This window comes from Physeter macrocephalus, chromosome 16 (genome assembly GCF_002837175.3).
Source record: "Physeter macrocephalus isolate SW-GA chromosome 16, ASM283717v5, whole genome shotgun sequence".
Taxonomy (NCBI): Eukaryota; Metazoa; Chordata; class Mammalia; order Artiodactyla; family Physeteridae; genus Physeter; species Physeter macrocephalus.
Window position 1 is genome coordinate 55,236,784 of NC_041229.1, and position 14,194 is coordinate 55,250,977.

General features: G+C 35.2%; 1 protein-coding gene and 1 long non-coding RNA gene across 2 annotated transcripts in view; one reads left to right on the plus strand and one right to left on the minus strand.

The window, feature by feature from the left end:
* The window catches only part of RSF1 (remodeling and spacing factor 1), a 193,379-nt gene that overhangs the window by 129,271 nt on the left and 49,914 nt on the right, over positions 1-14,194 (plus strand). The window contains exon 5 of the mRNA XM_024131699.3: positions 5,999-6,153. Coding sequence (XP_023987467.1) covers positions 5,999-6,153 — 155 coding nt within the window. The remainder of the gene's footprint in view (positions 1-5,998; positions 6,154-14,194) is intronic.
* LOC112066983 (uncharacterized) overlaps positions 1-14,194 on the minus strand; it is a 105,482-nt gene that overhangs the window by 28,963 nt on the left and 62,325 nt on the right. The window lies entirely within an intron of this gene.

Consider the following 14,194-nt stretch of genomic DNA (forward strand, 5'->3'; position numbering starts at 1 on the left):
AGTTATACCTCAATAAAAATATTTTAAGTATTGATAGTGGTTTGACAATCATTTTCAAAGAGCTGATTTCTAAATAGTATACAGAGTTTTCATGAACCCATGATTAGAAAATCTGTCAAGACATGCTGCTAATATAGCACAGTGATTGAAAAGATGGTCTCTGAAGTCAGACTGTCTATAATTCAGTTCTGCCTTTAATATGTACTGTGACCATAAGCAAATTACTCTACCTTTCTGCATGTTCTTACTTTCCTAGTCTTATAAAATGGGGGTAATAATAGTACCTACTTAATCAGATTATATTGGAATTATATGAATTAATTCATGTAATGCTTCTGGAGTAATTCCTGGAGCATAGTGATCACTCACTAATGTTAACTTCTGTTATTAATATACTGCTGTTGATATCACTCATTAATACCTTCCTTCAGTTTCTTGGCCCCCTTAAGGAATACTGTCATACTGTTATCTTCCTTTTTGTCTACTCAGTAATTTGGACTTGCATGAAAAAGATGGAAAATTATTGGTAAACCTTGGAATCATATATTACAGGTGTTTGCTAAAGACTTGCTGTATAACTAACTGTCCTGTGCTCTGGTGGTACAAAGACATGATGCCATTCCTAAGCTCTCCATATTGTGGGAGAAAGATACAGGGAAATAGTAAATGGTAATATAGTGTCATAAATGTGATCTGTGATGGAGATCACTCCAGTGTGCTGTGGAGGAACCAGATATCTAACCCATACTTGGCAGAAGATGATACCTATTATGCTTGGCTGTGTTTTTGTTTTGTCTTTTTTTTTTTTTAATTGAATTGGGTTATCAGGTCAATTGCTTCTGAACGGTTTATCCCTACCACTAATTCTAACTCTGAACATCCCTTAGACTAAGAAAAATCATATTCCACATTATATGATTGGAATATATAATTATATATTCCAATCATATATATATTATATAATTAGGATGATATGTTCTACTTCACTCAAGTCTAGATTAACTTTAGGTACAGATAGTTAAGAATCCATTAAGTCAAAATCAGTTAGTCTGCCCATAACTTGAGCTTCCAGCCTTTCCACTTCAATATGTTTCTCCCATCACAGTTAATAACATCCATGTTTGCTTGGATCCAAAACTTTGGGAGGCACATCGTTAACTTTTCTTTTTCTTTCACTTCCCATCCATTCTTGCAGCAAATCCAGTCATCTCTCTATGCAAAATGTATCCAGTGTTTAAACATTCCTCATTCCTTTCATAACTACATTCTTGTCCAAGTCACCATCACTTTTTAAAAATACAATTTAGTGATTTTTAGTATATTCTCAAAGTTGTGTAGCTATCGCCATTATCTAACTCCAGGGCATTTTCCTCACCCCACAAAGAAACCCCATACCCTGTACATTAGCATTTACTCACCATTTTCCCTTTCCCCAGCCCGTGGCAGATGCCAGTCTACTTTCTGTTTCCCTAAGTTGCCTTTCCAGACACTGTATATACATAGAATCATACAATATGTGGCCTTCATGTCTGGCTTCTTTCAGATAGCATAATATTTTCAAGGTTCATCTATGTAGTAAGAATCAGTTCTACATTCCTTTTTATGGCTAAATAATATTCCCCCTTGTATGGATATACCACATTTATCCATTCTATGTTTGTCTTTGAAATAATGATTGGAGTTAGTCTGAAACGCACTTTGGGCTGAAGAGAACAGAAATGTAAACACCTGAGATCATAAGAGAACATGGCATTTTGGAGGGATATATCTGATTTAATATGCCTCAGTGAAGAAATGTTTTAAAGAAAAGAAAACGAGCGAGGGATGGCAAAACAACTGAACTGTTGTTAGAATCCACAGTCTGCTTTAAAAGGTCCTATAGGGACCTCCCTGGTGGCACAGTGGTTAAGACTCCATGCTCCCAATGCAGGGGGCCCGCGTTCAATCCCTGGTCTGGGAATTAGATCCCACATGCATGCCGCAATTAAGAGTTCACATGCCACAACTAAGGAGCCTGCCTGCCGCAACTAAGACCTGATGCAACCAAATAAATAAATATATTTTTTAAACCCCACAAATTTATTTAAAAAAATTAAAAGGTCCTATAGAGGACCAGATGGCTTCACAGGAGAATTCTACAAACCTTTTTTTTTTTAATTTTTTTTATTGGAGTATAGTTGATTTACAGTGTTGTGTTAGTTTCTGCTGTACAGCAAATGAGTCAGTTATGAATTCTACCAAACTTTTTTTTTTTTTTTTTTTTTGCGGTACGTGGGCCTCTCACTGTTGTGGCCTCTCCCATTGCAGAGCACAGGCTCCGGATGTGCAGGCTCAGCGGTCATGACTCACGGGCCTAGCCGCTCCACGGCATGTGGGACCTTCCCAGACCAGAGCACGAACCCGTGTTCCCTGCATCGGCAGGCGGACTCTCAACCACTGCTCCACCAGGGAAGCCCCTACCAAACCTTTAGAGAAGGTTTAGAGAAGTGTTAACACCTATCCTTCTGAAGCTATTCCAAAACATTGCAGAGGAAGGAACACTTCCACACTCATTCTATGAGGCCAACATCACCCTGATATGAAAACTGGACAAAGATATCATAAAAAAAGGAAATTACAGGTCTATATCACTGATGAACATAGATGCAAAAATCCTCAAGCAAATACTAGCAAACCGAATCCAGTAATACATTAAAAGGGGACTTCTCTGGCCCAGTGGTTAAGACTCCACACTTACACTGCTGGGGGTGTGGGTTCGATCCCTGGTCAGGGAACTAATAAGATTTCACATGCCATGTGGCGCAGCCAAAAAAAAAAACTCAAAACGTTAAAAGGATCATACACTGTGATCAAATGGGATTGCTCTCAGGGATGCAAGGATTTCTCAATATCTGCAAATCAGTGTGATATACCACATTAACAAATTGAAGAATAAAAACCATATAATCATCTCAGTAGATGCAGAAAGCTTTTGATAAAATTCAACGTCCATTTATGATAAAAACACTCTAGAAAGTGGGCATAGAAGGAACGTACCTCAACATCATAAAGGCTGTATGTGACAAATGCACAGCTAACATCATACTCTATGGTGAAAAGCTATAAGTATTTCCTCTAAGATCAGGAACAAGACAAAGATCCCCACTCTCACCACTTTTATTCAACATAGTTTTGGAAGTCCTAGCCACAGCAATCAGAGAAGAAAAAGAAATTTAAAAATACAAATTGGAAAGGAGGAAACTGCCTTAAACTGCCACTGTTCGCAGATGACATGGTGCTGTACACAGAAAATCCTAAAGACGCTACCAGAAAACTACTGGAGTTCAGCAGTGAATTTGGAAAAGTTGCAGGAAACAATTAACATACATGAATCTGTTGTGGTTTACATATATTTATACACACACACACATACACATATATGCACAATGGAATGCTACTCAGTCTTAAAGAAGTTTTGCCATTTGCAGTAACATGGATGAACTTGGAGGGCATTATGCTAAGTGAAATAAGTCAGAGAAATACAAATACTTTATGATATCACTAACGTGGAATCTAAAAAATACAACAAACTAATGAATAAAACAAAATATAGGCAGACTCACAGATACAGAGAACAAACTAGTGGTTACCAGTGGGAGGGGGAGGTACAGACTGTTGGGTGTAAGATAGACTCAAGAATGTATTGTACAACATGGGAAGTATAGCCAATATTTCGTAATAACTAAATGGAAAGTAACCTTTAAAAATCGTACTAAAAATAAAAGGTCCTGTAAGAAGTGGTAAGAAATTTGGATATAATTTTAATATACATTTATTAAAATACCCTCTAGTTCTAATTTAGGGTTTTTAAAAAACTACTTAGCATACTAAATCTAATTGTAAGATCGAAACAGGAGAAATCCAGATGGGTAGTTTTCTGTTTTCATATAATAATGGCTATTTTAGGTTTGCATTTTAATACAGTAGTCACATTAAAAGCCTTTAGGGGAGTTCTTAATTAATTTTTCTGCTAAATTTTTTTGTTGCTTAGAGTAGTGGAAGTAATTGACATGGATTTTCTAGCAATATTGGCACTCTTCTAATGTTCAGCAGCTTTTAAAAATAGGTATAGTGAAATACTTCAGTATTTTTTTCAGTTCCCAGCATGACCTCAAAAAATAACAAATGGGTTGAGGTCATGCAGTTCCCAGCATGACCTCAAAAAATAACAAATGGAATTCTTAGTGAAATATCATAGTAATAACATTAAGTGGATAGAGTCTTAGGTTAGAATCAGATTGGTCTAATGAAGTTCAGAGATAGAAACAGCCAAAAATAAATTTATTTAACATATCTAGGTTTTAATTTTCCTTTTTTGTAAATTGGATGTAGTATCAGACATGATCTTGAAAGTCCATGTAATCTGACCTTCTACTATTAGATAATTAAAATTCTAAAACTATTCATTTTATTGTATATGCTAATGTGATAGTTATATATAAACATGTATTCATTCCCATGCACAATATTTATATGTATAAACCTGTGTTCATTGTCATACACAATGACAAAATGGTTGTCATTTTAATTTCTGAAAGACGTCAATCACTGGCAATTTTATTACTTTCTTTGGAAGCCAATTTAATAATACTTGAGAGAATCCAGTCTTTTATAGATAAGGAACCTCAGGGCTAATGAAGATATATGACCTGTCCAGGAGTACATCGCCATTTAGTTTAGGAACAGGGATTCTATTCATTCATTAAACATTTTTTTAGAGTGTACTTCATAAGGCAGCTAGGTGGGATGCAGGTGGAATCGGACACAGAGGTGGAAACAGAGGATAGAGGACATATGTGGCATGACAGATAAGAAAACAAGTAGTTTCATCTTAATACTAACTACGTAGAATTAGAGGTGCATGCACAGTGCTTTGATGACACAGATGGGAAGATCATGGTGCAGTTTAATTAGTGGCAGATATAGAACTAAGTTTCTCAACTCTTAGTCCAGGGTTTCCTTTTTATTTTCACTGTTTATCTGAGCAGGAAAATATTTAAATTAGTTTTCTTGTTTGTAAGTGGCATTAAAATTGACCATACTACACCTGTGGATTTGGTAGTAAAAACAAATAATTTGTAGATTGTTATCTTATTTATTTGGGATTTTCTTGTATTTTTTATTCAAAATGAATTCCCTTCCTGTAGTTGTAAACTCTAATTGACAAAGCAGCATCCACAACCTAAATTTTGGGGTTTTTGAACTGTGTTAGTAGACTTCCATAGCAGTTTCAAATATTATTCTCTCTGTAGGTGGAAAAGAGTTCTTATTCCCAAATGAATCAAAAATGTGAATCATTTAGTTTAAAAAACATTCTTCAAGCAAGTTTTCCGTTGATTTTGTACTCCCTAGACATTGCGAAGTATTTAAAAAAATTATCAAACTTGGCTTTTTGTTTAATTTTTGTTCCTACTGTTCTTTTTAACCAAAGAGATTTGCATTGCCATTCAAATCAATAGAATAGTCTTAAGATTCCTTTTTGGGGAAGAGTTTATTTTGATATGTATTCATTCCTAATACTTAATTTTAAAATTTAAGGTTAATTAGGGTTAGCTGTACTAGTGTTTTTTGATGTTCTTAATATGTTTTTCTTTTTAAAATTTTAATTTCTAATAGATATATTCTGAAATCTCTTTAGAACAGAAGAAAGATTTTTTTAATTATATTGAAGTATAGTTGATTTGCAGTGTTGTGTTAATTTCTGCTGTACAGCAAGGTGACTCCATTATACATATTCTTTTTCATATTCTTTTCCATTATGGTTTATCACAGGATATTAAATATAGTCCCGTGTGCTGTACAGTAGGACCTTGTTGTTTATCCATCTTATATATACTAGTTTGCATCTGCTAACCCCAGGCTCCCAATTCTCTGACCCTCCCCCTCAACCCTTGGCAACACAGGTCTTAGAAAACAAGAAAGATTTTTATGCTGTCTTTTTTTTTTTCCACTTTTTTAGAAATCGAAACGAGTTGGCTGAGACTCTTGCACTCCTGAAAGCACAAATTGATCCTGTACTATTGAAAAACTCTAGCCAACAGGACAACTCTTCCCGGGAAAGTCCCAGCTTAGAGGATGAGGAGACTAAAAAGGAGGAAGAAACACCTAAACAAGGTTTTTTTTGTGTGTTTTGTTTTGCTTTGTTTTGTAATTCTCTTTTCTACTCCTCTTCCCAGCTATATAAATTGAAATTCCCTCAATTTGAAAATTTTTAACCATTCCTGTAAAAGGAGGTACATTTTCCTTTTATTTAATGAAAAAAAAAAACAAGAAGCAGCGGCAAAAAACCATTGAGGACTTTGGTCTTTTATATTGAACATTTTAAAAATTTAAATAAAAAATGTTCATATCATCAAAACATAATATCTGTTACTAATTTAAGAGTACAAGATATTAGTGAACTTTTAAAAAATTATTGTGGTAAAATATACATAACATAAAATTTAATCATTTTAACCATTTTTAAGTGTACAGTTCTATGGCATTAAGTTCATTTGTGTTGTGCAACTGTCACCACCATTCATCTCCAGACTTACCTCCCCCAACTGAAACTCTGTACTCATTAAACACTAATTCTCCTCCCTCCTCCCCTCAGCCCCAGGCATCCATCATTCTACTTTCTTTCTCTGTGAATGTGACTAACTCTAGGAACCTTATTTCAGAGAAATCATGGCAGCATTTGTCCATTTGTGACTGTCTTATTTTCACTGAGCTTAATGTCTTCAGTGTTCATCCATATTGTAGCAAGTATCAGAATTTTTCCTTTTTAAGGCTAATATTCCATTATGTGTATCTACCACATTTTATGTATTCATCTGTCACTGGTTACTTGGGTTTCTTCTACCTTTTTTCTATTGAGAATAATGCTGCTATGAAAGTGGGTGTATAGATATCTGCTTTCACTTCTTTTGGGTATATATCTGAAGTAGAATTACTGGATCCAATGATAGGTCTGTTTTTAATTTTTTGAGGATCTGCCGTACTATTTTCTACAGCCACCGCACCATTTTACATTCCTACCAATAATGCATAAGGGTTCCAATTTTTTCACATGCTACACATCACTTGTCACTTTCTTTTCTTTTCTTTGTTTTAAAATAATAACCATTCTAATGGATGTGAAGTAGTATCTGTGGTTTTGATTTGCCTTTTCATAATGACTATAATGATGTTGAACACCTTTTCATGTACTTAGCCATTTATATATCTTCTCTGGAAAAATATCTATTCAAATCCTTTGCCAATTCTTTAATTGTGTGTGTGTGTGTGTGTGTGTGTGTGTGTGTGTGTGTGTGTGGTGTCTGGATTGGTTTTCTTTGTTTATTTGTTTTGTTTTGGGTTGCCCTTAGCAAATCCTTAAGTCTACAAGAATTATAATTATTAAACTTGATTTCCTGATTGAGTTTCCTAATATGCTTAACTGAGCAGATCAAATCGTAACCTTTTAGGTTTTATTAATTTTTAAAAATTTTTTTTATTTTTTTTGTGGTACGCGGGCCTCTCACTGCCGTGGCCTCTCCCGTTGCGGAGCACAGGCTCCAGACGCACAGGCCCAGCGGCCATGGCTCATGGGCCCAGCCGCTCCGTAGCATGTGGGATCCTCCCGGACCGGGGCACGAACTCGTGTCCCCTGCATCGGCAGGCGGACTCTCAACCACTGTGCCACCAGGGAAGCCCCGTAACCTTTTTAGAAGGACAGAACCAAGTCCTAACTTTTCTAGAAGCAGAGAAACCAACTGAAAGTTTGTCTAACATCATTTTAGTTAATACTTTTGTTGATAACATACCTTTTAATGACAGGGGAGAGAATTTGCTCTCCTTATTATGCTTTCTTCCTCTACTGTTAGTTTTCCTTTACTGTTTTGATTAGAACCTGAAAGCAATATGTTTTTACCTTATTTGCTGCTTTGAGGGAATTAACCATAAAGTCATCCCCTAGCTGCAAGCATTGCATAAAAACAAGTAATTATGCCTTTTAATGTAGGGTATAATGTTCGTACATATTAAGCATTGCTTTTAGCAAAAATCCTGTTTATTGTCCTCCTTTGACCAGTGCTTATATGATTTCAAATATCTTTGGTGGTCTTACTCGTAAGCCATATTTCTGATTTGAAAAATTCTTTTCTATATCTTAAAATTCAGTTTGTAGCCTACATCAGTAAAACTTAATAATTTTAAAGTAGTCTAAACCCACTATTGAATTTTAAGATGTTTTTAAATTGAAGTATAATTGACACATAACATTATTATTCATTTCAGGGTTACAACAATGATCTGACATTGTATGCCTTGTGAAATGATCACCACAATAAATTTAGTAATTACCTATCTCCATACAAAGTTACAAAATTTTTCTTGTGATGAGACCCATTAAGATTTACTTTCTTAGCAATTTTCAAGTTTACTATATAATGTTATTGAATTTTCCAGATTTTTTTAGTAGCATCCCTAAGGATTAGTTCTGAGTTTAGACTTAATATTCATTTGGTCATTCAGTTTGGTCATTCATTCCTGTGTTTGCTTCTTCTCCAGTGTATTTAAATCAAGACCAAAGAGGTCAAGGCAACAGAAATTTACGAGGCAGTTATTCCTATTAAGTGAACTTAAATTTTACACTGATTTTGAAGGGGGAGTCATTGTATAGTTTAAATTAGAAAGAAGAACAAACTATTTCCTCAGTAAAGTAAAGCTCTTTCTTGTGTTTAATTCTACAGTTTCACTGTTGGGGGCCTTATAGGAGGGGCGGGGAATTTCAAGAATAACACCAGCTAACATTTATTGGGCATGTCCTGCTTCTTTGCAGTCTACCAAATGCTTCATGTGCATTTTTATTTAATTCTCTTAATAAAAGGATTAGCAGCTCTTTGAGGTACTACTATTATTATTTCAGTTTTACAGATGAAAGAATTTGGACGTTTATAAGCTTGCCCAGGTCATATAGATAATAATGTGTCAGAGTCTAGATTTGAACTCTGATTCTTATAAAGCCTATGCCTTTAACTAGAGTGATCTAGAACTGTACTTCTCAAATTTTAATATGCATGATGTTTACCTAGTAATTTATGTGATTCACCATTTTTACAGATGCCAAGTTGACGTTGATGCTGCTGGTCAGAGGACCACAGTTTGAGTATCAAGGTTATAAAGGCAATCTCTTCTCCTAACCTTGAAAACAAATATGGTCATCCCTTGGTCTCTCTGGGGATTGCTCCCAGAACCTCTGCCGATACCAAAATCCAAGAAGGCTCAAGTCCCTTATATAAAATAGAATAGTGTTTTCATATCACCTATGCACATCCTCCCATATACTTCATTTAAATCATCCATAGATTACTTATAATACCTAATACAATGTAAATTCTATGTGAATAGTTGCCTGTGTGTGGCAAATTCAAGTTTCGCTTTTTGGGACTTTCTGGAATTTTTTTTCTGAATATTTTCAATCTGAGGATGCAGAGTGCCAACTGGACAACAAAGGCTTTCATACAGCTGTTTCTGAAAATATTCCTCAGTGAATGCTGATGTTCTGACTCTCAGTACAATTAAAAGAAAGTCTGTAGGGGAGGTCATCTCTTGAAAGAGCAAAGGAGGGGAGGAGCAAGTCATTTAGTTCTCTGTTTTTCTTCTTTCTCTTAAATAGTGTCTCTTCTGTTTCTCTTATTCTAACAGAAAAATGATTCTTATTCATTCAACAAATACTTATTGTGCACCTATTATGTGCCAAACATGATTTTAGGCATGGGAGTTTAGTAAACAAAGCAGACTAAAATCCTTGCTTTCGTGAAGCTTACGTTGTAGTGGATAAAATAGCTGACACGTATATCATCACAATGTGCCAACACTGTTCTCAGTGCTTTACATATTTTTTTTTCTCAATCCAGATGTAGTTCATCAGTTAGATGTTATTGATAACATGAGCTCTGTGGCCTAGTGATTGAGTTGACATTCCAGTTTTTGGTTTATAAGAGGAGCAGAACTTAACCAACAGTCAAGTTCTTGGGAGAAGGAAAAAAGCTTTTCTTAGCCCATGGAACATAGATGGCCTAGTCATGGTGTGATGCTAAGAAGCTTTGGTAGGGGGAGGGATTAAAACGTTTAATATCATTCAGGGAAGGATCTTTACCTTATCAATTAATATTTTCCCAAAGACTCCAATTTATTGGGTTGGTGATACAATGGAAACATTTTTGATATTGCAATTTATGAGTTGATTTATTCATTTTTTGTGAAATTGGTTCAATAGGAAATGTAGCAGTTAAGGGATAATCTGGCGCACTTTCCCATACTGCATTTGGTATCTAGAAATGGATGTTATGGCCTGCATTCTGAAATAGGTTTTCTGAATTCAGTCTTTTTTATTTTTTTAAATTAATTTATTTATTTTTGGCTGCATTGGGTCTTCCTTGCTGTGCGTGAGCTTGCTTTAGTTGTGGCAAGCTGGGGCTACTCTTCGTTGTAGTGCACGGGCTTCTCATTGCAGTGGCTTGTCTTGTTGCGGAGCACGGGCTCTAGGCGCATGGGCTCAGTTGCTCCGCAGCATGTGGGATCTTCCCGGACCAGGGCTCGAACCTGTGGCCCCTGCATTGGCAGGCAGATCCTTAACCATTGCGCCACCAGGGAAGCCCTGAATTCAGTCTTAAGGAGAATAATTAATATTGTTTACTTTGCCTTCCTGAAGTAATATTGACAGAGTGGAGAGAATAGCTACAAGATAAATTGCTAAACCAAAGTTTACTAGTACAGTACTGAAAACTTAATGGTGACTTTCAGTTACAAAAATTACGTGAATATCCTGAGTGTAGATGCCCTATATATACAAAACCATTCTTTAAAATTCTATCAATTTGAAAATGCCTGATAGAATTTTAAAGAATAGTTTTGTATACAGGGCATCTGTGTTCAGGATATTCATACAATTTTTGTAATTGAATACCATCATTATTTAGTTTTTAGTATTATAGTAGCTCTTTATTCCACTCTATGAAGGAAGGAAGCGAGAGAAGGGAGGAAGAAGAAAAGAAAAGAAACGTTTCACGATTAGAGAAAGTGTTGAAGTTTTCTTTTCTGATTGAGTTTGTTGTGACTAGAATCAGAAGGTGATAATTTAAGTTATCATTCATAATTTTTTGAAAATGTCAGTGGCATGGTTTTTGACTCTCTACAGACTCCCCTATAAAAGGAACATATTGATGGCAGAAATAAAAAACTATAAACAGTATGTGAAATTAAGATCTTAAAGGGACTCGGGTACTCTAGGCCTTATGACTTCTCAAACTTCTCCAGCCAAAGCTCCCTTCCAGGACTAAACTCCACACAGAGCTTTGTGCAATCTGCTGGGAATAGGATCTAAATTAAGTACAATAGGGACAATGGAGACAAGCAAAAAAGAAGGTGCTAATAAAAGTATGGGAGAAGGCTAGAGGTAGGTGACCTCATAAAGTAAATCACTTTAATTTTTAATATTAAAAATGCAGAGCTCTGTAGCTGTGAAATTAGAAAAACTGTCTACTTGCCATGAAAATGAGCAACTAAAAAAGATCCAGGTCAAATCCCACAGAATTATAATAACAAAAGAGAGTAAGAAGTAGAATAACATCACTGCAGAGAATGAAAGCTTACCCAAAAGACATTCTTACTAAACATATGAAAATAGGCGCATGGGCTCAGTTGCTCCGCAGCATGTGGGATCTTCCCGGACCAGGGCTCGAACCTGTGGCCCCTGCATTGGCAGGCAGATCCTTAACCATTGCGCCACCAGGGAAGCCCTGAATTCAGTCTTAAGGAGAATAATTAATATTGTTTACTTTGCCTTCCTGAAGTAATATTGACAGAGTGGAGAGAATAGCTACAAGATAAATTGCTAAACCAAAGTTTACTAGTACAGTACTGAAAACTTAATGGTGACTTTCAGTTACAAAAATTACGTGAATATCCTGAGTGTAGATGCCCTATATATACAAAACCATTCTTTAAAATTCTATCAATTTGAAAATGCCTGATAGAATTTTAAAGAATAGTTTTGTATACAGGGCATCTGTGTTCAGGATATTCATACAATTTTTGTAATTGAATACCATCATTATTTAGTTTTTAGTATTATAGTAGCTCTTTATTCCACTCTATGAAGGAAGGAAGCGAGAGAAGGGAGGAAGAAGAAAAGAAAAGAAACGTTTCACGATTAGAGAAAGTGTTGAAGTTTTCTTTTCTGATTGAGTTTGTTGTGACTAGAATCAGAAGGTGATAATTTAAGTTATCATTCATAATTTTTTGAAAATGTCAGTGGCATGGTTTTTGACTCTCTACAGACTCCCCTATAAAAGGAACATATTGATGGCAGAAATAAAAAACTATAAACAGTATGTGAAATTAAGATCTTAAAGGGACTCGGGTACTCTAGGCCTTATGACTTCTCAAACTTCTCCAGCCAAAGCTCCCTTCCAGGACTAAACTCCACACAGAGCTTTGTGCAATCTGCTGGGAATAGGATCTAAATTAAGTACAATAGGGACAATGGAGACAAGCAAAAAAGAAGGTGCTAATAAAAGTATGGGAGAAGGCTAGAGGTAGGTGACCTCATAAAGTAAATCACTTTAATTTTTAATATTAAAAATGCAGAGCTCTGTAGCTGTGAAATTAGAAAAACTGTCTACTTGCCATGAAAATGAGCAACTAATAAAGATCCAGGTCAAATCCCACAGAATTATAATAACAAAAGAGAGTAAGAAGTAGAATAACATCACTGCAGAGAATGAAAGCTTACCCAAAAGACATTCTTACTAAACATATGAAAACTTAATAGGTGGTAGAGTTATGATTTTTCAAAAATCTATGAATAACATCTGAGTCAACGAACACAAGAATTAGTTCCCTTAATAAATAGCAGATGGAAAGGTGTGTGTTTTTTTAAAAAGTTAAAAACAAAACAAAAGCAAATGAATAAAGAGAGAAAGATTTGAGAGAAAGAGATAAGGATTTGAAGATATGCAATGAAAATCGAACAGAGGCCCGTAAAAAAGAAAACCAAAGCAAGGGAACAGACAAAAATGCTAAAGACTATGCTTAACAAAACTTCCTGAAATGAAAAAAGGATATGAGACTACATGTTTAAAAGACACTGTGTACCTTGGAAAATCAACTCAGAACAACCAACATCAAGACATATTCTATTAAAATTATTGGGCTTTGAAGAAAGTACTTTGGCAGTCCTGACAAAAAGACCAGGTAACTTATAGGGGAAAGAATATAAGACTGCCATCACTATATTTGAAAGCAATGACTTATGCCAGAAGAAAATGCCATAACATATTTAAGGGGGGAAAATGTGAACCAGAGATTTTATGTCTAGCCAAACTGACTTTTAGATAGAGACTGCAGGTAAACTGCTATCGAAGACCTAATTTCCCATGAGTCTTTTTATAGGGATCTTCTAGTAAATGAGCTTCAGATAGCCAAAAAGACTAACAAAACCTCAGTGGTGGGTGATATAGAAATAAATATAAATGTATTCATTTGTACGGTTTAATATACATACATGTATTTCTTACCTCTGTTCATGACAGGGGTCTAAGAACAATGATACCCCAGTAGCAATAAGCACTGTTAGCTTCTAGATTTTTATTTCAAAATATTGTTTTCCATTAAAAGGAACTAGTGCCCCTTAAAGACAAGATTGATTCAGGAGATGGGCAGGGAAAATACAGGATAAGCCTAGAATATCTTAGAATGACAGAAATTAAGGACATATTCAAAAAATAATTTAAGCATCTCAGTAGTACACAGTGCCAACTGGAAAGAGCTCTCAGTGGTGAAAGCAGAACTGTTTTAGCAACAAATTTATATGATGATAGATTTTAAATCTTAGAATAAAAGAAATATCTATGAGTTCCTACTTATATAAGTACCCAATTGAATAAATAAATAAATGGAGGTGAAGGGACAGGTCTTCCCTGCAAGGTGAATGTCAATTAATTCCTTTTGCACTGCAGGGACTACATTTCCCTGCAGTGTAGAATGAATGAGAATAATACAAATTTACCATTAGGGAAATACTGTAGTAGTAATTGTTGCAGGCAAGATCTCTGACAGACACTAAAATTAGTGGGTGCAAATTTGTGGAGAAACAGGATATTAGCATAATCTCAAAGTATCTCCCCAA